The 26,481-nt window shown below is 39.6% G+C and overlaps 1 protein-coding gene across 1 annotated transcript in view; it reads left to right on the top strand.

Moving 5' to 3' along the window:
• CDKL3 (cyclin dependent kinase like 3) overlaps positions 1–21,764 on the top strand; it is an 87,982-nt gene extending 66,218 nt beyond the window's left edge. The window contains 1 exon segment of the mRNA XM_073802535.1: positions 21,411–21,764. Coding sequence (XP_073658636.1) covers positions 21,411–21,530 — 120 coding nt within the window. The 3' untranslated portion in view covers positions 21,531–21,764.
• Positions 21,765–26,481: the final 4,717 nt, after the last annotated feature.

The following is a 26,481-nucleotide window of genomic DNA, read 5'->3' as shown; positions in this document are numbered from 1 at the left end:
AGTAGTTAGTGTGGAGAAAGAGGTATGAATGATCTATGGGATCCTAGAAGGAGAGATGAGACTGGGGGAACTAAAAATGCTTCAAGGGGTAGTGTTTCTTGACAGATAGATGGACCTTGATAGACTGAAATAAGGGCTATCATATATTGGATGTTTATTATGTGCTGGGCACTGTGCTAAGCATTTTGCTTGCATAATCCAACAGAATCCTCCAAGCAACTCTATGAGAAAAGCACTATCATTATCCCCATTTTAGAGATGAAGAAATTGTGGCTCAGGCAGATTAAGTGATTTTATCAAAGTCACACAGCTGGAAGGTGACAGAGTCAGGATTGGATCTAGTCTGACATGATGGGTATGCTCTTAAACACTGGGCTATACTGTTCTTTTTTTTTTAATTAAAAAAATTTTTTATTTATTTTTGGCTGCGACTGTTCCTTTTCCTAGGAAGTGAAATAAGTCTTTTAGGGTTTGGAAAAACATGGACCATGTTCTAAAAATATTTACTAGTTGATGTGGCTGGAGAATAGAATATGTGGAGATTGGAGAACAGTGGGAGATAAGGTTGTTCCAATAAGTCCGGGACACATCTCAGAGAACTTGGAATGCTATCCTAAGGAATCAGGGATTTTTGGAAGGTGATGGAAGTATTACATGCCTATTATTGAAGTGGCACGATTAGATATGTGCTTTAGGAAGACAACTCGATGTGAAGGGGCAGGATGAGAAGCAGAAAAACCAGTTAGGTGGCTCTTGTAGTAGTGATACAGGAGTGAAAAGGCATGCAGAGCCCCAAGAATATGTGATTTCCTCTTGCAAGCCTAGTTGAGATGGTTTCATTTTAAGAAAACCAAAAACATGTTTAAAAATCTAGGCTCAAAAAGAACATAGGGACTTCCCTGGTGGCACAGCGGTTAGGACTCGTGCTCCCAATGCAGGGGGCCGGGGTTCGACCCCTGGTCAGGCAACTAGATCCCACATGCATGCCGCAACCAAGAGTTCGCCTGCCACAACTAAGGAGCCCATGTGCCGCAACTAAAGGAGCCCATGAGCCACAACTAAGGAGCACGCCTGCTGTAACTAAGACCCAGCACAACCAAATAAATACATAAATAAAAATAAATAAATATTTAAAAAAAATAATAATAATAAAAAAGCCCTTAAAAAAAGAACATAATTTAGGAAATAATTTTTAGCTTTACAAAATGTGTTCCCTTTGAGAGCTTTTAAAATAGGATTTGTTTACAGAATTTTTTGCATATCTTGGGGAACTATGTAAACCAACCTGTATTTTTTTTTGAATTTCTGAATTTCATTTATTTTTTATATAGCAGGTTCTTATTAGTTATCTATTTTATACATATTACTGTATACATGTCAATCCCAATCTCCCAGTTCATCACACCACCACCAACCACCCTGCGACTTTCCCCCCTTGGTGTCCATACATTTGTTTTATATCTCTGTGTCTCTATTTCTGCCCTGCAAACCGGTTCATCTGTACCATTTTTCTAGATTCCACATATATGCGTTAATATATGGTACTTTTTTAAATTTATTTTTTTATACAGCAAGTCCTTTTTAGTTATCCATTTTATACATATTATTATACTACATTTGTTTTTCTCTTTCTGACTTACTTCACTCTGTATGACAGTCTCTAGATCCATCCACATCTCTACAAATGACCCAGTTTCGTTCCCTTTTATGGCTCAGTAATATTCCATTATATATATGTACCACATCTTCTTTATCCATTTGTCTGTTGATGGGCATTTAGGTTGCTTCCATGACCTGGCTATTGTAAATAGTGCTTCAATGAACATTGGGGTGCATGTGTTTTTTTGAATTATGGTTTTCTCAGGGTATATGCCCAGTAGTGGGATTGCTGGGTCATAAGGTAATTCTATTTTTAGTTTTTTAAGGAACCTCCATACTGATCTCCATAGTGGCTGTATCAATTTACATTCCCACAAACAGTGCAAGAGGGTTCCCTTTTCTCCACACCCTCTCGAGTATTTCTTGTTTGTAGATTTCCTGATGATGCCCGTTCTAACTGGTGTGAGGTGATACCTCACTGTAGTTTTGATTTGCATTTCTCTAATAATTAGTGACATTGAGTAGCTTTTCATGTGCTTCTTTGCCATCTGTATATCTTCTTTGGAGAAATGTCTATTTAGGTGTTCTGCCCATTTTTTGATTGGGTTGTTTGTTTTTTTAATATTGAGCTGCATGAGCTATTTATATATTTTGGAGACTAATCCTTTGTCCATTGATTCATTTGCAAATATTTTCTCCCATTCTGAGGGTTGTCTTTTCGTCTTGTTTGTAGTTTCCTTTGCTTTGCAAAAGCTTTTAAGTTTCATTAGATCCCATTTGTTTATTTTTGTTTTTATTTCCATTACTCTAGGAGGTGGATCAAAAAAGATCTTGCTGTGATTTATGTCAAAGAGTGTTCTTCCTATGTTTTCCTCTAAGAGTTTTATAGTGTCTGGTGTTATGTTTAGGTCTTTAATCCATTTTGAGTTTATTTTTGTGTATGGTGTTAGGGAGTGTTCTTATATCAATCTTTTACATGTAGCTGTCCAGTTTTCCCAGCACCACTTATTGAAGAGACCATCTTTTCTCCATTGTATATCCTTGCCTCCTTTGTCATAGATTAGTTGACCATAGGTGCATGGGTTTATTTCTGGGCTTTCTATCCTATTCCATTGATCTATATTTCTGTTTTTGTGCCAGTACCATATTGTCTTGATTACTGTAGCTTTGTCTTATAGTCTGAAGTCAGGGAGTCTGATTCCTCCACCTCCATTTTTTTCCCTCAAGATTGCTTTGGCTATTCGGGGTCTTTTGTGTCTGCTTACAAATTTTAAGATTTTTTGTTCTAGTTCTGTAAAAAATGTCACTGGTAATTTGATAGGGATTGCACTGAATCTGTAGATTGCTTTGGGTAGTATAGTTATTATCACAATATTGATTCTTCCAATCCAAGAACATGGTATATCTCTCCGTCTGTTTGTGTCATCTTTGATTTCTTTCATCAGTGTCTTATAGTTTTCTGAGTACAGGTCTTTTACCTCCTTAAGTAGGTTTATTCTCAGGTATTTTATTCTTTTTATTGCAATGATGGATGGGATTGTTTCCTTAATTTCTCTTTCTGATCTTTTGTTGTTAGTGTATAGGAATGCAAGAGATTTCTGTGCATTAATTTTGTATTCTGCAACTTTACCAAATTCACTGATCAGCTCTAGTAGTTTTCTGGTGGCATCTTTAGGGTTCTCTATGTATAGTATCATGTCATCTGCAAACAGTGACAGTTTTACTTCTTCTTTTCCAATTTGTATTCCTTTTATTTCTTTTCCTTCTCTGATTGCCGCGGCTGGGACTTGCAAAACTATGTTGAATGACAGTGGCGAGAGTGGACATCCTTGTCTTGTTCCTGATCTTAGAGGAAATGCTTTCAGTTTTTCACCATTGAGAATGATGTTTGCTGTGGGTTTATCATATATGGCCTTTATTATGTTGAGGTAGGTTCCCTCTTTGCCCACTTTCTAGAGAGTTTTTATCATAAATGGGTGTTGAATTTTGTCAAAAGGTTTTTCCACATCTATTGAGATGATCATATGGTTTTTATTCTTCAGTTTGTTAATATGGTGTATCACATTGATTGATTTGCATATATTGAAGAATCCCTGCATCCCTGGGATAAATTCCACTTGATCATGTTGTTTGGTCCTTTTAATGTATTGTTGGATTCTCTTTGCTAGTATTTTGTTGAAGATTTTTGCGTCTATTTTCATCGGTGATATTGGTCCGTCATTTCCTTTTTTGTAGTGTCTTTGGTTTTGGTATCAGGGTGATGGTGGCCTCATAGAATGAGTTTGAGAGTGTTCCTTCCTCTGCAATTTTTTGGAAGAGTTTGAGAAGGATGGGTGTTAGCTCGTCTCTAAATGTTTGATAGAATTCACCTGTGGAGCCATCTGGTCCTGGACTTTTGTTTGTTGGAAGATTTTTTTTTTTCATTTTAACATCTTTATTGGAGTATAATTGCTTTACAATGGTATGTTAGTTTCAGCTTCACAACAAAATGAATCAGTTATATATATACATATGTTCCCATATCTCTTCCCGCTGGCGTCTCCCTCCCTCCCACCCCTCCAGGCGGTCACAAAGCACCGAGCTAATCTCCCTGTGCTATGCGGCTGCTTTGTTGGAAGATTTTAATCACAGTTTCAATTTCATTACTTGTGATTGGTCTGTTCATATTTTCTATTTCTTCCTGGTTCAGTCTTGGAAGGTTACACCTTTCTAAGAATTTGTCCATTTCTTCCAGGTTGTCCATTTCATTGGCATAGTGTTGCTTGTAGTAGTCTCTTAGGATGCTTTGTATTTCTGTGGTGTCTGTTGTAACTTCTCCTTTTTCACTTATAATTTTATTGATTTGAGTCCTCTCCCTTTTTTTCTTGTTGATTCTGGCTAAAGGTTTATCCATTTTGTTTATCTTCTCAAAGAACCAGCTTTTAGTTTTATTGATCTTTGCTATTGTTTTCTTTGTTTCTATTTCATTTATTTCTGCTCTGATCTTTATGAGTTCTTTCCTTCTACTAACTTTGGGTTTTGTTTGCTCTTCTTTATCTAGTTCCTTTAGGTGTAAAGTTAGATTGTTTATTTGAGAATTTTCTTGTTTCTTTCTCTTTTTTTAACATCTTTATTGGAGTATAATTGCTTTACAATGGTGTGTTAGTTTCTGCTTTATAACAAAGTGAATCAGCTATACATATACATATATCCCCATATCTCCTCCCTCTTGCATCTCCCTCCCATCCTCCCTATCCCACCCATCTAGGTGGTCTCAGAGCACGGGTTGATCTCCCTGTGCTGTGTGGCTGCTTCCCACTAGCTATCTATTTTACATTTGGTAGTGTATATATGTCCATGGCACTCTCTCACTTTGTCCCAGCTTACCCTTCCCCCTCCCCATGTCCTCAAGCCCATTCTCTAGTCTGTGTCTTTATTCCTGTCCTGCCCCTAGGTTCTTCAGAACCTTTTTTTTTTTTTAGATTCCGTATATATATGTTTTAGCATACAATATTTGTTTTTCTCTTTCTGACTTAACTTCACTCTGTATGACAGACTCTAGGTCCATCCACCTCACTACAAATAACTCAATTTCGTTTCCTTTTATGGCTGAGTAATATTCCATTGTATATATATGCCACATCTTCTTTATCCATTCTTCTGTTGATGGACACTTAGGTTACTTTCATTTCCTGGCTATTGTAAATAGAGCTGCAATGAACTTTGTGCTACATGACTCTTTTTGAATTATGGTTCTCAGGGTATATGCCCAGTAGTGGGATTGCTGGGTCGTATGGTAGTTCTATTTTTAGTTTTTTAAGGAACCTCCATACTGTTCTCCATAGTGGCTGTATCAATTTACATTCCCACGAACAGTGCAAAAGGGTTCACTTTTCTCCACACCCTCTCCAGCATTTACTGTTTGTAGATTTTTTTGATGATGGCCATTCTGACTGGTGTGAGGTGATACCTCACTGTAGTTTTGATTTGCATTTCTCTAATGATTAGTGATGTTGAGCATCCTTTCATGTGTTTGTTGGCAAACTGTATATTTTCTTTGGAGAAATGTCTATTTAGGTCTTCTGCCCATTTTTGGATTGGATGGTTTGTTTTTTTGATATTGAGCTGCATGAGAGCTGCTTGTAAATTTTGGAGATTAATCCTTTGTCTGTTGCCTTATCCATTCTGAGGGTTGTCTTTTCGTCTTGTTTATGGTTTCCTTTGCTGTGCAAAAGCTTTGAAGTTTCATTAGGTCCCATTTGTTTATTTTTGTTTTTATTTGCATTTCTCTAGGAGGTGGGTCAAAAAGGATCTTGCTGTGATTTATGTCATAGTATGTTCTGCCTATGTTTTCCTCTAAGAGTTTGATAGTTTCTAGCCTTACGTTTAGGTCTTTAATCCATTTTGAGCTTATTTTTGTGTATGGTGTTAGGGAGTGTTCTAATCTCATACTTTTACATGTACCTGTCCAGTTTTCCCAGCACCACTTATTGAAGAGGCTATCTTTCTCCACTGTATATTCTTGTCTGCTTTATCAAAGATAAGGTGACCATATGTGCGTGGGTTTATCTCTGGGCTTTCTATCCTGTTCCATTGATCTATCTTTCTGTTTTTGTGCCAATACCATAGTGTCTTGATTAATGTAGCTTCGTAATATAGTCTGAAGTCAGGGAGCCTGCTCCTCCAGCTCTGTTTTTCTTTCTCAAGATTGCTTTGGCTATTCGGGGTTTTTTGTGTTTCCATACAAATTGTGAAATTTTTTGTTCTAGTTCTTTGAAAAATGCCATTGGTAGTTGGATAAGGATTGCACTGAATCTGTAGATTGCTTTAGGTAGTATAGTCATTTTCACAATATTTATTCTTCCAATCCAAGAACATGGTATATCTCTCCATCTGTTGGTATCATCTTTTATTTCTTTCATCAGTGTCTTATAGTTTTCTGCATACAGGTCTTTTGTCTCCTTAGGTAGGTTTATTCCTAGGTATTTTATTCTTTTTGTTGCAGTGGTAAATGGGAGTGTTTCCTTAATTTCTCTTTCAGATATTTCATCATTATTGTATAGGAATGCAAGAGATTTCTGTGCATTAATTTTGTATCCTGCTTCTTTACCAAATTGATTGAATAGCTCAAGTTGTCTTCTGGTCGAGTCTTTAGGATTCTCTATGTAAAGTATGATGTCATCTGCAAACAGTGACAGCTTTACTTCTTCTTTTCCGATTTGTATTCCTTTCATTTCTTTTTCTTCTCTGATTGCTGTGGGTAAAACTTCCAAAACTGTGTTGAATAATAGTGGTGACAGTGGACAACCTTGTCTTGTTCCTGATATTAGAGGAAATGGTTTCAGTTTTTCACCATTGAGAACGATGCTGGCTGGCTGTGGGTTTGTCATATATGGCCTTTATTATGTTGAGGAAAGTTCCCTCTATGCCTACTTTCTGGAGGGTTTTTATCATAAATGGGTGTTGAATTTTGTCAAAAGCTTTTTCTGCATCTGTTGAGATGATCATATGGTTTTTCTCCTTCAGTTTGTTAATATGGTGCATCACATTGATTGATTTGCATATATTGAAGAATCCTTGCATTCCTGGGATAAACCCCACTTATCATGGTGTATGATCCTTTTAATGTGCTGTTGGATTCTGTTTGCTAGTATTTGGCTGAGGATTTTTCCATCTGTGTTCATCAGTGATATTGGTCTGTAGTGTTCTCTCTTTGTGACATCTTTGTCTGGGTTTTGTATCAGGGTGATGTTAGCCTTGTAGAATGAGTTTGGGAGTGTTCCTCCCTCTGCTATATTTTGGAAGAGTTTGAGAAGGATAGGTGTTAGCTCTTCTCTAAATGTTTAATAGAATTCACCTGTGAAGCCATCTGGTCCTGGGCTTTTGTTTGTTTCGAAGATTTTTAATCACAGTCTGAATTTCAGTGCTTGTGATTGGTCTGTTTATATTTTCTATTTCTCCCTGGTTCAGTCTCTGAAGGTTGTGCTTTTCTAAGAATTTGTCCATTTCTTCCACGTTGTCTATTTTATTGGCATATAGTTGCTTGTAGTAATCTCTAATGAGATTTTATTTTATTTTTACTTCTGCAGTGTCAGTTGTTACTCCTCCTTTTTCATTTCTAATTCTATTGATTTGAGTCTTCTCCTTGTTTTTCTGATGAGTCTGGCTAATGGTTTATCCATTTTGTTTATCTTCTCAATGAGCCAGCTTTTAGTTTTATTGATCTTTGCTATTGTTTCCTTCATTTCTTTTTCATTTATTTCTGATCTGATCTTTCTGATTTCTTTCCTTCTACTAACTTTGGGGGGGTTTTGTTCTTTCTCTAATTGCTTTAGGTGTAAGTTTAGGTTGTTTATTTGAGATGTTTCTTGTTTCTTGAGGTAGGCTTGTATTGCTATAAACTTCCCTCTTAGAACTGCTTTTGGTGCATCCCATAGGTTTTGGATTGTTGTGTTTTCATTCTAATTTGTCTCTAGGTATTTTCTGATTTCCTCTTTGATTCCTTCAGTGATCTCTTGGTTATTTAGGAACGTATTGTTCAGCCTCCATGTGTTTGTTTTTTTTACGTTTTTTTCCCTGTAATTGATTTCTAATCTCATAGTGTTGTGGTCAGAAAAGATGCTTGATATGATTTCAGTCTTCTTAATATACTGAGGCTTGATTTGTGACCCAAGATTTGATCTATCCTGGAGAATGTTCCATGTGTACTTGAGGAGACAGTGTAATCTTCTGTTTTTGGATGGAATTTCCTATAAATATCAATTAAATCTATCTGGTCTATTATGTCATTTAAAGCTTGTGTTTCCTTATTAATTTTCTGTCTGGAGGATCTGTCCATTGGTGTAAGTGAGGTGTTAAAGTCCCCCACTATTATTGTGTTACTGTCGATTTCCTCTTGTACAGCTGTTAGCACTTGCCTTATGTATTGAGGTGCTCTTATGTTGGGTGCATATATATTTATAATTTTTATATCCTCTTCTTGGATTGATTCCTTGATCATCATGTAGTGTCCTTCCTTGTCTCTTGTAACATTCTTTATCTTAAAGTCTATTTTATCTGATATGAGTATTGCTACTCCAGCTTTCTTTTGATTTCCATTTGCATGGAATATCTTTCTCCATCCCCTCACTTTCAGTCTGTATGTGTCCCTAGGTCTGAAGTGGGTCTCTTGTAGACAGCATATATATGGGTCTTGTTCTTGCATCCATTCAGCGAGCCTGTGTCTTTTGGTTGGAGCATTTAATCCATTAATGTTTAAGTTAATTATCGATATGTATGTTCCTATTACTATTTTCTTAATTGTTATGGGTTTGTTTTTGTAGGTCCTTTTCTTCTCTTGCATTTCCCACTTAGAGAAGTTCCTTTAGCATTTGTTGTAGAGCTGGTTTGGTGATGCTGAATTCTCTTAGCTTTTGCTTCTCTGTAAAGCTTTTGATTTCTCCGTCAAATCTGAATGAGATCCTTGCCAGGTAGAGTAATCTTTGTTGTAGGTTTTTCCTTTTCATCACTTAAAATATGTTGTGCCACTCCCTTCTGGCCTGTAGAGTTTCTGCTGAGAAATCAGTTGTTAATCTTATGGGAGTTCCCTTATATGTTATTTGTTGTTTTTCCCTTGTTGCTTTCAATAATTTTTCTTTGTCTTTAATTTTTGTCAATTTGGTTACTACGTATCTCGGCGTTTATACTGTTGGGACTCTCTGTGCTTCCTGGACTTGGGTGGCTATTTCCTTTCCCATGTTAGGGAAGGTTTTGACTATAATCTCTTCTAATATTTACTTGGGTTCTCACTCTCTCTTCTCCTTCTGGGACCCCTATAATGTGAATGTTGTTACATTTAATGTCGTCCCAGAGGTCTCTTAGACTGTCTTCATTTCTTTTCATTCTTTTCTCTTTATTCTGTTCTGTGGCAGTGAATTCCACCATTCTGTCTGCCAGGTCACTTATCCGTTCTTCTGCCTCAGTTATTCTGCTATTGATTCCTTCTAGTGTATCTTTCATTTCAGTTATTGTATTGTTCATCTCTGTTTGTTTGTTCTTTAATTCTTCTAGGTGTTCTTTATTCTTCTAGGTCTTTGTTAAACATTTCTTGCATCTTCTCGATCTTTGCCTCCATTCTTTTTCTGAGGTCCTGGATCATCTTCACTATCATTATTCTGAAGTCTTTTTCTTGAAGGTTGCCTATCGCCACTTCATTTAATTGTTTTTCTGGGGTTCTATCTTGTTCCTTCATCTGGTACAAAGTCCTCTGCCTTTTCATTTTGTCTATCTTTCTGTGAATGTGTAAACCACCCTGTATTAATGTAACATTCTTAAAGGAACATTTGTGAATCAGTCATTACAAAGGAATATAGGGAATATGTATATATCTCTTAAAACAAACCCCCCTTTTTTACAGGACTCTGCTTTCTCTTCTAACCCTTATGAATGCCACTAAATGTTATTATATCTCCAATAAATTCCTGAAATATTTCCAAAGAAATAGAAACCAGTAGAATTAGGCATTGGAAAACTCTCTGACTGTTGCTTCTGGGCTGTGCTCTGGATCTACAAGTAATTCTGTGGCTTAAGATGCTTGCTCATGTTCCTGAGCTGTATGTGTAGTTCTGAGGCAATGTGTGACACAGTGACATGGGCTAATTACACAGCCTCAACTTGTCCAAAGGGAATCACGCATGAGAAGGCAGGCTCTCTCATCTTCCTTTCAGGAGGATTTCATCCCATGATTCCCCACCCAGAAGTGCAGAGTAAACAAATAACAACAATTAGGTTGACTGTGAGACCTCATAACCCACTTTCTGGGTCTTATCAGCAAAGCTAGAAGCATGTCCTATTTAACCACAGAGCCTGTGGCAATGACTAATTCACATCTCTATGGCTATGGGGATATTTCACCTCTCTCCACTGGTCAACATTTTTTACTTGCTCCCTAAAAGATAATCACCTGTATAGTATGGAATTATTAATTTCAAATGTGGGAACAATTATGTTAAAATGAGTTTTTGTCTTTTAGAGATACATAATGAATATTTATTGATGAAACTGTACGATGACTAGAATTTGCTTCAAAATGGCACAGGATGGGGGAAGTCAGTGGGGGGGTGTAGATAAAATAATAATGGCCATGAATTGATGATTGTCGAAGTTGGATACTGGGTGCATGGGGAATCATACTATTCACTATGTGTTAGTGAATAATTATTAGCTTTATAAAAGGTCTACTTTTTATATGTTTTAAATTATACATAACTTTAAAATGAGCACTCTTTAGGTAGAGGGCAGAATTAGCAATGTTTAGATTTTGGGTTGAGTATTGTAGTGAAAAAGGAGAAATACTGATGAATTGGTTCTAGAAAAATGTGCAAGTCCAGTAATTTCTCTTTGTAATGCATTATACACTATTCTGTCCATCACCTGCCTCCAAGGCTGCACTAACTCTGTAGAGCTATGATTAATGTCCTATGCATTTGCCTACCTTTTATCTGTATTCCTAGAGTTTTTTCACCTTTGCCTTCTCTCTTGGATTAGATAAGTAATCTCATCATGTCAGGACATTCCATGTAATCAGCCCTTCACTTCATAGCACTGAGTACTATGCCTTTCCAAGAATGATAAAATTTAAAAGGATAAAATAGGAGATCAAACAGTGTAAGCCAATATTTTTCAAAAGACTTGCAAAAGGATGGTGATTATCTAAATGTTGGTTTATGTGTCAGAAACAGCTGAGTTCACTTAGTCACCAACAGTGATTCTCTTTGAAACTAAGGGGAATATTTATACTTTTTCTTACTGTAAAACAGAAATAATCTAGTCTCAGAATGGGAAAGGGAGAGGAGGGGAAAAGGAGGGAAACAGGGGTGAGAATGGCAGCAATGTTCTCCAGTCACCCAGTGGTTGTTCCAAAATTCATTCCTAAGTGGTAGGGACAATGGACCTGTCCCCAGGTGGCTGTGCCCACAACCCTGGGTCTTGTTTCTTATTGGTATGTCTCCAACACAGCTTTAACTCTTCTGAGTAGGTGAAATTGCTTCCAGAAATCTTCTGTAGCAACTGCAGCCTCTTTTCCTCTTTTAGCATAGAGTTCTAGAAAATTTTACTGCTGTGAAAGGCCATAGCATTATTTTTGAGGTTATCCAAAGACCCTGAATGTGCAGGGTCTTGTGCCAGGTATATACAGCATGGCTGATACCAGAAGCCGGGTCTCAGTTCTACCAGCCAACCTAGGTCCTAGACATCTACCTTGGAGGTTTGTTTTGAAAATTTTAGTCTGATAGAATTCAAGGGATAGATTGAGTGCCCCATTTAAGAGCTATAATCTCTAGTTCTGGCTTTCAAAAGGAAGTTTGAGGAGGGTGACTTTCCTCTTAAGCAATGTGCTAAGATAACGGAGTGAGCTGCTGTGGGGAAGTGGTGATGTTGTCAGCCCTTTCTGGCTTCCACACTGAAACTGCTACTCTTGGTTAGGAAGTAAAGGAGGAAGTGAAGCAGATTCATCATTGCTTAAGGAGCCTGGTATGTGCAGCTAGGATTTCCTAGCTGTTGGCTGAAGCAACAGGGGGAAACTTTTTCATACACTTGCTGGGCCCCAGCTGAGAAGGGCTGGGGAGCCGCTGGCTCTTAGGATGGACCTGCTCATATGTGTTCTCCAAGGAACTCATTAGGAACTGCTGTGATCTCATTTTTTCTGTGTATGACATTGTTCAATACCTCCAGGAAGTTTTCTTTAGGAGAAACCTTTTATAGCAGCTCTACATGGATAATTGGTAAATATGGCTGTGATACAACAGGAAAGATTCGATTATTTGAAAGTTTCTTCCACTAAATGGACATTAACTTTTAAGATTCCCCTTCCCTTGGCCCTGTAAAAGTGGTTAAGAAAATGAATAGTGACTAGGCCCATGCTCCAGGGGTTCCAGAGAGCAGACAGAGCAGGTAGTCTGAGCTCTTGGACTCCTAGCCAGGCTCTCAGCCCTCCTTTATCCTCTAGGAATAGGTTCTTGGTCAGTTGTTAAGAATGAAAAATCCAGCTTGCTAGAGTATCTAGCCACTCTGCAGAAGTGTTAACAGATCTGAAAGGCACCTTGACCTTCCCCTGCTTGCAGACAGGCATGCCTCGAGTCTAGACTAGGCAAGGTCTCCTGCTCTTTCTGTTCCTTGAAGGACTCTGGAATGAGATGACATTTCCATCTTCCTGCCCATGGCCTAGTCCAGCCTGTGTTTCCTCTTTTGTGAAATACTTTATCAGGAGCCAAATTAAATCTCCCTTGCCTTAATTTGAGCCCATTTCTTCTTCTTTTTTAAAAAAATTAATTAATTTATTTGTTTATTTTTTGGCTGCATTGGGTCTTTGTTGCTGTGCGCGGGCTTTCTCTAGTTGCGGTGAGTGGGGGCTACTCTTCGATGCGGTGTATGGGCTTCTGATTGTGGTGGCTTCTCTTGTTATGGAGCACGGGCTCTAGGCACATGGGCTTCAGTAGTTGTGGCTCTCGGGCTCTAGAGCACAGGCTCAGTAGTTGTGGCGTGTGGGCTTATTTGCTCTGTGGTATGTGGGACCCTCCCGGACCAGGGCTCAAACCTGTGTCCCCTGCAATGGCAGGCAGATTCTTAACCACTGTGCTACCAGGGAAGTCCCCGGCCCATTTCTTCTTGATTAGTCATCTGAGATGACACAATAACTTCTTTTTTAAAAAAAGTTTATTTTATTGAAGTATAGTTGACTTACAGTGTTGTGTAGTTTCTGCTGTATAGCAAAGTGATTCAGTTATACACATGTGTATATTTTCATATTCTTTTCCATTATGATTTATCACAGGATATTGAATATAGTTCCCTGTGCTACACAGTAGGACTTTGTTGTTTATCCATTCTATATATAATAATTTGCATCTGCTAATTCCAAACTCCCAAGTCATTCCTCCCCTCCCCCTCCCCTTTGCCAACCACAAATCTGTTCTCTATGTCTGTGAGTCTGTTTCTGTTCCATGGAAGTTCATTTATGTCATATTTTAGATTCCACGTATAAGTGATATCATATATGTATAATATCTGTCTTTCTCTTTCTGACTTCATTTAGTATGATACTCTCTATGTCCATCGATGTTGCTGCAAATGGCATTGTTTCATTCTTTTTCGTGGCTGAGTAGTATTCCATTGTTTATATGTACCACATCTTTATCTATTCATCTGTCAATGGACATTTAGGTTGCTACCATGTCTTGGCTATTGTGAATAGTGCTGCTATGAACATAGGGATGCATGTATCTTTCCAAATTATAGTTTTGTCTGGATATATGTCCAGGAGTAGGATTGCTGGATCATATGGCAACTCTATTTTTAGTTTTTTGAGGAACCTCCATACAGTTTTCCATAGTGGCTGGACCAATTTACATTCCCACCAACAGTGTAGGAGGATTCTCTTTTCTCTATGCCCTCTTCAGCAATTGTTATTTGTAGACTTTTTAATGATGGCCATTCTGACCTATGTGAGGTGGTACCTTGTAGTTTTGACTTGCATTTTTCTAATAATTAGTGATGATGAGCATCTTTTCATGTGTCTATTGGCCATCTGTGTGTCTTCCTTGGAAAAATGTCTATTTAGGTCTTCTGCCCAGTTTTTGATTGGCTTTTCTTTCCTAATTAATTAATTAATTTTTGGCTGTGTTGGGTCTTCGTTGCTGTGCATGGGCTTTCTCTAGTTGTGGCGAGCGGGGGCTACTCTTCGATGCGGCGTGTGGGCTTCTCATTGTGGTGGCTTCTCTTGTTGCAGAGCACAGGCTCTAAGCATGCGGGCATCAGTAGTTGTGGCTCACAGGCTCTAGAGCACAGGCTCAGTAATTGTGGCGCATGGACTCAGTTGCTCTGCAGCATGTGAGATCTTCCCAGACCAGGGCTCGAACCCATATCCCTTGCATTGGCAGGCAGATTCTTAACCACTGTGCCACCAGGGAAGCCCTGACCCAGACCTCTTTAAAGGGAACATCAATAAGCCAAAGATATGAGTTAGTAACTCCTAGAATGTAAGGTTGGCAAGCTAACCAAGAGACACTGAGGCAAGAGGCAGGCTCCAGGGCACTGAGGTGGCAGTGTGTCACAGGTCTGAGGTATGGAAGGGGATGAAGCATGCTGGAACCATTTGAGAAGGATAACTGTGTACAGCCCAAGTATACAGTGCTTGAGCAATATGGCACTACTTGGTCACATGAAGTATACACATATCCTATGATGGGATTTCTGCAGTCTGTTAACACCCTCCCCTTCCTGCAACAATCAGGAGTGTTGTTCAAAAGAGTGGAAACCTGGTGGAAGTGAGGATGGGGGGAATGATTTTTGTCAGAGCCACCTCCTACAGTTGTGCAGATTGTGTCCTGAGCAAGGCTTCTACTGAGGGGGCCAGTAGGGGCTGAAACCAAACCTGAGCTCCACCTTGCCAAGCCTTGTGCAAGGGCTGTGTCCTCCAGGAGGAAGAGGTGCCTTTTCTGATGCATAAAAAGACACCACATGGATGAGAAATTGTCTAAAAAGATTGCCACATGGGTCCAAAATTGGACACACATGAGGCTGCTCATGGCAGCATTGTTTTGGGTGGCACCGGGAGTGCCCATTACTGGGGAGCAGAGAGACCACATGCCGTGTGTACCTGGTGGAGTCCTCTGCAGCCGTCAGGAATGGTGGACTGGAGTGCACATGGCAGTGTGGATTGGTCTTAAAAACAAAGTGCACAGTGGAAAAAGTAAGACACAGTGAGATCTATATCACAAGGCTATGGATGTAAATTAAAATGCATGCAAACCAGACAACAACACACACTCCCTTGAACACATACAAGCCAAAAAATGGAATTAAAGATTAAAACAGTTGCCTGGGATTTTCCTGGGGGTCCAGTGGTTAAGACTTCATGCTTCTACTGCAGGGGGCACGGGTTTGATCCCTGGTTGGGATCCTGCATGCCGCACAGTGCAGTAAATAAATAAATAAACAAACAAACAAATAAAATGGTTGCTTGTGGAAAGGACAGGAGTGAGGAGTGGGCATAAGAGGAAATACATGCGTACATACGTAAAAGCACAGCATGAACTGAAAAGTGATTAACACTCTGCACCTGAGGCCTAATAAGTAAAAAATAAATAAATTAAATTAAATTAAGTGCCCTGAGCCTTGCGGTTTGAGGCTTTCTGTGGACCACCAGCGTGGCTTGATCAGCATGATCACAGCTTTTTAATTATCTCATTTACAAAGATTTATATCTGGACTTGTGTGAGCTGCCTTATAACACACCTGCCTTTGTCAAACTCAGAGGTATCTGATACTGTCCTGGTCCTTAAAGTCCTTGGAAATTCCTTGTCTTACCTATATTATTTTATTTTCCTGTTAGCCATAAACAGAAATGAAAGCATCTACTTCCCTGGGGATTTAATCAAACTATAAAAACTATATGAATGAAGAATAGGGGCTGCAAAGAAGAAAAGAAAATCCTCAGTTCTTTTTGGCCTGGTTCCTTATAAATCCTGCATCCACTTTTTGCATCCAGCGAAGGCTGGCAGCTGATGGATCAGACTGGGCCCTCAGTCATTGGAATACAGTGTCTTGGCTTCTTCAAAGATAGGTCTAGATCATTCTAGACCAATGCAGTCATAAAGTACCTAGTGCTAAAAACTTTCACCATTTAAAAAATATAATTTTTATTTTTGAGATATTTCTTGGCCAAGTGTGTGTGCAACTTTAACCAAAAGAAGACCTAATATTCTCCAAGTTAGCATGTGTTCAATCAATAGGTACCCAATAAGCATAAGTTAGATTGAATGATCTTTCAAACTTGCACCCTCTGCAGTGAAAGTGCAGAGTCTTAACCACTGGACTGCCAGGGAATTCCTAGGTTGAGTGATCTTTTACCATCCATTCAGGGACACCTCTTCCCCATATGGAGTCTTATGTGTATTAGAAATATGCCTCTTCTTCCTGAAGACACAACCCCATAGTCAGGTACAGGTGTGGCAAGTGGAGCTGCGTTGCAGCCCCACTCACCCCCTCTGCTGTTCAGGGCACAATCCACACAATGGTAGGAAGTAGCCCTGCAAACAAATAAACTCCCCTCTTCTCTCTTCCACTAGGTTTCCACTGTTTGTAACATCTTTGCTTGTTGGTCCAGGAAAGGCAGGCCTTACTGACCATCCTAATTGCCAGGTGGAGCAACAGTATCTCCCATCCCACATGCTCTTGTGGAACTTTGCTCCTGCCTCTATAAAGGTGGAGACTAATTCCACTCTCCTTGAGTCTGGGTGAGCTTGTTGACTTACTCTCAACCAACGGGACACAGCAAAAGTTGACACTGTGATTTCTGAGGTTAGGTCATAAAGAGTGATACAGCATCCACCTTGTTGGCTGGAACACTTACTTGAACTTGAAGCCCTCAGCTGCCATGTAAGAAGTCTGACTATGCTGAGGAAAGCCAGGCTCTGAGGAAGCCATGCCATATGGCGAGGCCGCGTGTGGGTGCCCTGGTCAGCAGTCCTAGTTTTTGAGTGCTCCAGGCTCTGACATCAGACATGTGAGAAAACAATCCTTCGATGCTTCTAGCTCCCAGCTGTGAAGTCATCATCAGACTTTGAATCCTTCCAGCTGAGGCCCCAGGCAGCTAAGAGCAGAGAGAAGCCATCCCCACCGTGCCCTTTCTGAATTCCTGACACATAGAAGCCATGAGCACAGTAAATTGGTGGTGTTCTATGCCACTAGGTCTGGGGTGGTTTGTTACACAGCATTAGTAACTAAAATATCCATTATTTTCAACAACACCAAAATTCAGAGCAGTAAAAGAGGAAGGGAAACTGTTATAAATTAAATATTAAAAAATTATCAACTAAAAGAGACAGAAGAGACATATCAACAAAGACAAATGACATTGCTTGGCTCCTGATTAGAATAAAGTATTACAGAAAGATACTTGGGAAAATCAGGGCAGTTTGACATTTGACTGGATACTAGATGTATGAAGGAATTATTGATTTTTTAATAAAAGAAGGAATTATTGATAATTTTTAAAATGTGATACAGTGGTTATTGAAAAAAAGTCTTATTTGTTACAGATAAATACAGAAGTATTTAAATATGAAAATATCCATGATTTGCTTTAAATTGGTTTTAAAATAGAGATGGGAGGTACAGATGAAACGAGATCGCCATATGTTGATAATTGTCGAAGCCAGGTGATAGGTACATGGGGGTTTATTACATTATTATCTCTAGTTTTGTACATATTTGAAAACTCCCATAAGAAAAAGTTTGACAAAAGAGAGGATGGTAGGTCCTCTGTCCTATTCTTCCAGGCTGTGGTTTTGTGCTAACAGGTGCCTATGGTTTAAATAGATTGCTCCTCTTATAAACATGATCTCTGTGCACTTCTGGGGGCTTCTTGAGACCCAGGACCCTACACTAATGTGGAGGTTTCAGGCAGAGAAGCGGACTAGCAGAGGAAAGCATATTCTTAGGTAAATGTTTAGGCTCTCCTCAAATTAGTGTAATTTTTGGTGGCTAGAATTACCCTTAAAGGCAGAATTCTCTTCCCTGACGATACCCAGCGCAGCACTAGGTACACAGAGGAGATCCTATCAAATTGATTTGAATTAAGAAACCTGATTGTTCAGGCTTAATCCATCAGCTTACTCCAAAAGTTAGGTAGTGTTCAATTTTGAACCTTGAAATATATGTCAGCAGAAAAGCAGGCAACAAGGCTGCATGTTGCTATACAGATGACATATCTTGGAAGGTCCTTCTGTTTGCATGTGAGTTCTCTTCTTGAAGAAAGACTATTAACTCATGCTGCAGCCTGCTGCTCTCTGCTTGGTTTTGGCTATGTCACTAAGCCCAAAATAGAAAGTTCTTTTACTGCAAAGCAGGGAAAGAGGTTTAAATTTATCAATTCAAATAACAAAGGGCAGCATTATACTGGCTTTTCTTGGGTGGGGGTGGGGAGAGAGAATGCCTGCTTCATCAAGGAGAAAGAGTGATCTGACACTGGCAGAGGCCGGGACCAGGAGACAAGCATACACTGTGGTGAGTTGGGCTTGTTTCCCATCCTGGGCCCCCTCACTCTTTGCAACTGTGTCACCTCTTTTAGGACATGGGAAAGCAGCTGAGCCACTGGGGATTCAGTCCCAGAAATGTCACTGAAGTTATCAGACTGGAAACAGTTCTCTGAGCCAAACCCCTTCTCTCTCAGCTTTTAGTGGGGTCAGTACCTTGCCACAGAGTTAAACAGCAGGGAGATATTTTTTCTTGTCAAATGGTCAAACATTTTAAATGATCTCTAGGGTTGGAAAGAGTTTGGGGGAAATTGGCATTCTCATACGTTGCTGGAAGGAGGTAGATTGATCCACCCGTCTGGAAAGCAACCTGACAAGATGGATTCATGGTGTAGCAGAGAATATAGACCCAGAGGCTCTCCCACCTACAGCTGGTGGAAGTATAAACCGGCTCCATAGACAAACTCTTGTGCAAGTACAACAGGGGACATTTACAGTAATGTTCATAGCAGCAATGTGAACAAGAGCTAAATCCTAGAAACAATGCAGTTGCCCATGAGTGGAAGAGTGGATGGTAAACTGTGGTGTATTTACGCACTGGGGTATTTTACACCAGTCAAAATGAACTACAGTAAAATGTAATGATATGGATGAATTTTTAGCAAAGTAATATTAAGTGAAAAAAAAATCCTGAAAGATTACATGCAACATGATATCCTTTTTATAAAGCTAAGAACAATTTTAAAAAATTACTCTTTAGGAATATATACAAATACAGTAAAACCATATAAAAGGAAAAGCACAGAAATGAACATCTGATGCAGGTTCCCTTGGTTGGGGAGTGCAGGGAAATGAGGGGGAAGCCCTTATGGGTTAAATATTGGTTATTGTTGAAGTCCTAGCTTTTGTTTGAGGTTGTGGATTCACAGGTACTGGTTACATTATTGAAATGAATTTACCACCTAAATTAACAAAATCAGGCCATCCAGTAACAATTATGATAATGTCATGAACCAAAGATTGTGGTTAATTCAATTCTGAGAACCTGACATTAAAACAAAACAAAATAAAATAAAAACAGTCCCAGAAATGTCACTGAAGTTATTGATACTTGGCACAGTTATTCTATTTCTAAACATTTATCTTAAGGAATAAACAGAGATGCACACAAAAATTTATGAACAAGGACATTTATCACGGTATTTACAAATATAAAAATAGGAAACAATCTAACTACCAAACTAAGGGATTAGTTACCTAAGTTGGGTTACATCGATACGCTTGAAAAAAAGGTAGTCTTTTTAAAATATTCTAAGAGTATTTAAGTACCAATGTATGGAAAATACTATATATCAGTTGAATAAAATGGGTTACAGAACAGACGTACACAATATGAACCCAGTTTTTTTATTTCCTGTAAGTATATATATATACACACACAGAATAACTGGGAAGACTATACATCAGAATGATTATATCACTCTTGCCTAGATGTTATGATTATTTTTTCCTTAAACTCTTCAGTAGTTCACAAATTTTCTACAGTGATCATTAATTCTTTTACAATCAGAAATAATTTTATTATAAAATTAGATGTTAATAGTAGTAGCTAATGTAGATGCAGTATTTGTCATGTGCTAAGAGCTTTACTTGGGTTAATTTATTTAACGCTTAAAATAACCCAGTGAGGATGGTACTATTATGATCCCTATCTTACAGATGAAGATACTGAAGTTTAGCTTAAATAACTTGCATGAGGACACAGAAGTCCTAAGAAATGGTGCCTTGAATCAGGCTTCTAGGGGGCTCTTCAAAGAGTAGGCCTGATGGAAGGGTCTTGGTCTCCCTGGCTCAGGGATGGCTCCACCAGAGAGAATGAGCTTCTGAAAACAGCACTGGGAACTAAACAGCCTGATGTGGACCTGAAATCCACACAGAGAAAGAGACCCCAAGGGATGCCTGAGCCAGAGCCCATACAAGGGAGCCAAACATTGAACGTGGGGAGGGCAGACATGGGGGAACCAGGGCACCCAGCCCTGAGGATTTCTGATGAGCCCTTGTGGAAAAGGAGATCCCATTTATTGAAGAATTGACTGGAGAGCAGAGATGTTTTTACTCATGGTTCTGGCCAGCTCTAACTCCCACCAGCCATTGCACTAGGATTGGTATCCGGAGCCTTCGGTAGAGAGAAGAGGGTGCTCTAGGCATGGGACAGAGCCAGGGACTTGGCTGCGGTCTCTTCTCATCACTCATGCTTTAAATATAAGCTCTGATGTGATCAAGGCGTCAGAGATAAAATGCCTTTCTCAAGCTCAGTCAGCAGGATATGGTATCCAGTTTGGACAAGACAGTGGAAAGTAGACTCAGGGGGAAAAAATCCCTTGGTCTCAACACCAACACACGGGAGCTGAAGAATTTGACACCTTAACATTGTAGAATAAACAAATGTAGGCATGTTTTCTTCAAAACAGCTAGAATAGATATGATTTAAGAGGAATGAATTTTAACAGTTAGTTCTTCTCTTCTCAGCTGAAGAATTCTGGACTATCTTTCAAGATGTAGCTCAAGCATCAGCTTCTGTGGAAATACTTCCCAAGCTGCCTGAAGCAACAAGGCCATCCCTCTTCTATAAATGTTTAATAAATGACTTGTTTACCTGTCGGACTGTCTGTCTTCCCCTGCTGTAGCATAGCTCAGTGGACTGTGTTATACACCTCTAGGTTTTCCCTGCTTTCCCTGTATCTCTTTCCATCAACTCTCCCCGCCAAGCATCCCTGTGCATGCCATGTGCAATTTTTTGGGAATTTTTTTTTTTTTTAGGCCGCGCCATGCAGCATGCGGGATCTTAGTTCCCCACCAGGGATCGAACCCGTGCCCCTTGCATTGGGAGCTCAGAGTCTTAACCACTGGACCGCCAGGGAAGTCCCTGGTAAGTGCTAATTAAATATTGCTGTTGGAACAGAGAGCTGTAGAGGTTTGTGGTGTGGTCTTCTAGAATTCTCAGAGCTGGGATCCAATCCCCTTTTTGCATCTCTGATACTGGAGAGAATCTGATGAAGGCTAAGAACCCTTTCCCAGAAAACACATGCAAAAGAAAATTCCCAATTGTATAGCAGTAAATACACACACACACACACACACACACACACACACACACACACACACACACACACACACACACACACACACACACCCCCCAACAAATACACAAATGAGTGCGTGTAAAACTGGGGAAATCTGAATAAAATAGGTGGATTTTACCAATATCAGTATCCCAGTTGTGTACTGCTATAGTGCAAGATGTTACCACTGGGAAATTGGGATCTCTGTTATTTCTTACAACTGCATATGAATCTAAAATTATCTCAATAAAATTTTCAATAAAAAAGAAAAATCCTGTACATTATCCTTTAGGAATTGATATATCCCCTTGAATTCACCCATGGTTCCTAATTTGAGAGCTCCCCAATATAGTCTAATCTCTACATCGTTGGAGGGGAAACTGATGGGAAATGATGTGCTCAAAGTCATACAGATTGTTGGAGGCAGAAGAGGAAATGAGCCCAGCTTTCTTTTCCTTACACTACAGCTGGCTCCTGAGAGGAAGAGAGTGCTGTCCACATTGTGCTATTTTCTTGACTTAAAGGCAAGACAAACCAATCAGGGCAACTGATATTCCCTGACATGGGGGCAAGCTGGGTAATTCGTTTGCAGAATTATTTGGTCTTTTTCTTCTTCTCATTGCTTTTTAGGCTGCCTGTACTCAGCCTATGGATGGGAAGGATCTCATTCCCAAAGAAGGTGGCTTGGAAAGGTGTGGCTTAGGGACCAGCAGCCTTTTTGATTCTGAATGCCATAAGGGGAGCCAAACTGTGCCTATGGGTTATCCCAATAGGGTAGCAATGGAGGAGTAGGAGAGAAAAAAAGAGGGGACATCAGGAGGAAAGAGAGCAGAAAGGCATGGTAGGAGGAGAAGACAGTGGAGGAGGGGATGCGATAGGTGTATTTAGGGAGTAGGATTGATGGGGTGGGTTGGACCACAGGCCACTCATTAAGCTGCAGCCTTTAAGGACACCAGTTATTGCTCTATTCTTGGAGATTGCTAGGCATTGAAAGTGTCAGATGGTCGAGTGGTCAAGATATTCCTTTTATGAAAATCGCTTGTGATCTGATGCTAAAGGCTCTCCAGTAGTTAAGAGTTCAGGTACTCTGTACTAGTTATTTTACAAGTTACTTAATCCCTTTGTGCCTCAGTTTCATCATCTGTAAAAGGAGGATAATAATGGTACCTACCTCATGAGTGGTGAGGAATAAATTATATAAAAATGTAAAGCATTTAGAAGAGTACCTGACACATAGTAAGTACTTAATTAGTGCTGGCCTTATAATTGTTACTACTTGACAGAGGCTCATTTCCTCTTGCTTGTTCCTCCAAAGACAGAGACAGTGATTAGCATCTTTCCTCTAAGAAACAACCATCAACATGTAGGCACTAAATTATCCACCGGTTCTCTCTTTTCTACACACACTGTTCCTTCTTCTGTTTGTGGACCCAATTCCACTATCATCCACCACAATGAGAACTTAAAGAGGAGCACATAAGTACCTGGTAATCAAGGGGTCTCCCTGTCTGGTGTTCCCTCTAATGGCTTAGGGAACAAACACTCTGGTGAGGGGAAAGTTTGTTTCTTTCCATCTGACAGGAGTGCAGTATGGTCCTATCTTTCTATTTTTACAAATGAACTTCAAAGCACTGTTTAAATGCCTCTGTGCTTGCAAATTCACCTTCTTTGGGGGATCTGATTTTTAAATCTTTCCTAGCATCAAGTTAGAGCAGTGGTGAACTGATTAATCTGGAAAATAAAGAACAAAATATGAACAGATTTTTCACTCCCGCCTCCGGCAAAATGTCCCCCTCCTCAGCAGTGTTTCTGGGAGTCTTTAGGGAACACCTCCCATGGGTTCACCAATAAGTCCTCCATTCATAGCTCTCTGCTCTGACAAGTGCCAGGTCTCTCTGAGGTTCCACTAGATTCTGGGGCTAGGCGCTCCCAATCAGGAGAGAACTAGAGTCATCAGGGAAGACTGTTCAGAGGGTGTGGGGCTTGAATGACAAGTAGGGTTCATGTAGATACAAGGGGCTATCTGGGAAGCAGGGACAGGCTGAGCAAAGAGGTGAAAGTAGGAATGGAACGGATGAGGATAGCTTTGGTCTGGGAGATTTAGAGGCCCACTGAGCTGAGTGGAAGAGCTTTTAGTGAGAGGTAAGGCAGGAGAAAAGGCCATATTGAAATGCTTTGTGAGGAGACCGTTTGAGAAGACCACAGGAGAGGTGAGACTTCTTTTCTCAAGAAAGTGAGGGCCCTTGAGTAATATTCCAGGGCATGGTGGAATATTTACTAGAACTGTTGGCTACATGTTCTTTGGGCCTGTGACTCCCCTAAAATGTGCCGTGTCATATTTACTTAGGTATTCTGAAGATTTTTTTTCCCAATAATAAAAGCAGTCAATTATAAAAGCAATATGTTTTGTTACAGAAGTAAAAAGAAAATAAAAACAATCCCACTCACCAGAAGCAACTGCTGTCAACACCTCACTGTGTATCTTTCTAAAGTCTCTTATAAACATATATTTTATAATATATAATTAATAAAATTAGGGTTATATCATACATGCTGTTTTGTTTTGTTTTGTTTTGTTTGCAGTATGCGGGCCTCTCACTGTTGTGGCGTCTCCTGTTGCGGAGCACAGGCTCTGGACGCGCAGGCTCAGCGGCCATAGCTCACGGGCCCAGCCGCTCCGCGGCATCATACATGCTGTTTTTTAAGGCCTGTGGTAATTTTTACAATTACTTTATCACATAAATGATAACATTCCAAATTTCAGTTAATACAAGATCACCGAAGGAATTTTTGCCCAACTACTTAATATAGATGTTAGCTCATACATGTTTAAAACTTCCTATATAGTTCCACAGAGAACTTCCCATTGGTGGCACTGCGTTGAGCCTAGCACAAGCCCAGGAAGACAAGAAGAACAGAAAATTCCAGGTGTTTTGTTTGTCCAGGTGTTTTCATTGTTGGAACGTAGGACTCCCCTTACAATGCAAATGATTTTTTTTCCTTGTCTATAAATAATGTTTTATTGAAACACAGTTGTACTCCTTTATTTACATTTTACTGTGGCTGCTTTTTGGCTACAATGACTGAGCTGAGTAGATACAACAGAGATCATATGGCAAATATAAAATATTTACTCTCTGTCCCTTTACACAAGTTTGCCAACCCCAGTGCAAATGATTTTTTTAAACCCCATGTTATAATAAGATTCTGCTGCAATAAATTTATATCTCGATATACATAATATCTTTAAAACTGAAGGTAAAGTTTCTGTCTGTGCTCCCCATCACCGCTCCATACCCCAGCCACTACTATTGGCTCCCAACTTTCCTGTGTCATCTGCCCCATAAACTAGGAGTATCTCCAGCCTAACCACTGTACATTCATAGTTTGAATTACACTGGGATTAATGGAATATTTATATTCACTAAGAAGCCTCATTTGGAGAGCGTACAGTTAGGTGATGTATGCATGAGCTTGCTGCCACATGGTACAAGTTTATTATGTTAAAGTCATATCTAAATTGGAATAATTTGACCCAGTGAAGTTTGGATGGGGTAAAAGAGCCAACTTTCTGAAGTTGTAAAACCACTCTTAGATGATGCCAGCATTTAAATCGAATTAAAACTGTGGTTAAAGTTTGGGAACTTTTGACCTTATCTCTTTAACTGTGGTACGTAACTGAGTGATTCCAGTACCTAATTTCTATAAACACCTGCTCTCAGTTTTTAGTACTACTTCATACATGCTGTTTTATAAAGGTATTTTTTTCACTTAAAATATATTGCAAATAGGGCTTCCCTGGTGGCGCAGTGGTTGAGAGTCCGCCTGCCGATGCAGGGGACACGGGATCGTGCCCCGGTCTGGGAAGATCCCACATGCCGTGGAGCGGCTGGGCCTGTGAGCCATGGCCGCTGAGCCTGCGTGTCCGGAGCCTGTGCTCCGCAACGGGAGAGGCCACAGAGGTGAGAGGGCCGCATACTGCAAAAAAAACAAACAAAAAACACATACATATATATATATATATATATATATGTATATATATACGTTATATAATATATATTGCAAATAATGTTCTATGTCATAAACATATTTCTATGATAAGATTTTTAACAGCTGCACAGTTGGTGACAGTATTCTTAAGGTTTACCCAGCCTTCCCAAGTGATGAACTTTGCTTTCCATTTCAGATTTTTTTTTCCTTTAACAGAAAAGAATATGCCCTCTGTAACTGACAATGTCATGGACATTACTAGGGGACATGGTCATATTTTCTTTAGCCAAACTGCAGAGCTAAGGGAAAGGGCTGATTTATATCTGTGGCAAAGCTCCTGGTCACAAAATTTTGATCACATCTATAAAATTCTAATTTCAGGTGAAAGGGAAGTATAAGTTTATTTTTTCTGAAAACCACAAAGGAAAGGAACAGGGATAGACACCAATGAGTTGCAAGCATCATTGCGTATCGTCAGTGCAAAAATCTTCTGGGAGTTGGGCAGGCCCAGTTGATCAGAGCACGGCAGGCTTCTCATGGGCAGAGCCACTAAGATGTTGACTGCTCAGGTCTGTTTTTGGGTTTCTGGGGCATATACGGCCTTGCCGCAAAGAGTGTGTTATCAGATATGGCACCTTTTTCAGAGAGGAGACAGCGTAAGACTGACCAACTGAATTAATTTTTGGATTTATTGCTAAGTGACTTACTCTCTGTACAGCAAACCTTCTGAATGTTTGCTTGATGGCAAAGGAAGAGAGAGGGTGTTTTTTGTTCCATCT

This window comes from Tursiops truncatus, chromosome 3 (genome assembly GCF_011762595.2).
Source record: "Tursiops truncatus isolate mTurTru1 chromosome 3, mTurTru1.mat.Y, whole genome shotgun sequence".
NCBI classification, from domain to species: Eukaryota; Metazoa; Chordata; class Mammalia; order Artiodactyla; family Delphinidae; genus Tursiops; species Tursiops truncatus.
The sequence above is the reverse complement of the archived record's forward strand: the minus strand, read 5'-3'. Positions and strand labels throughout refer to the sequence as shown.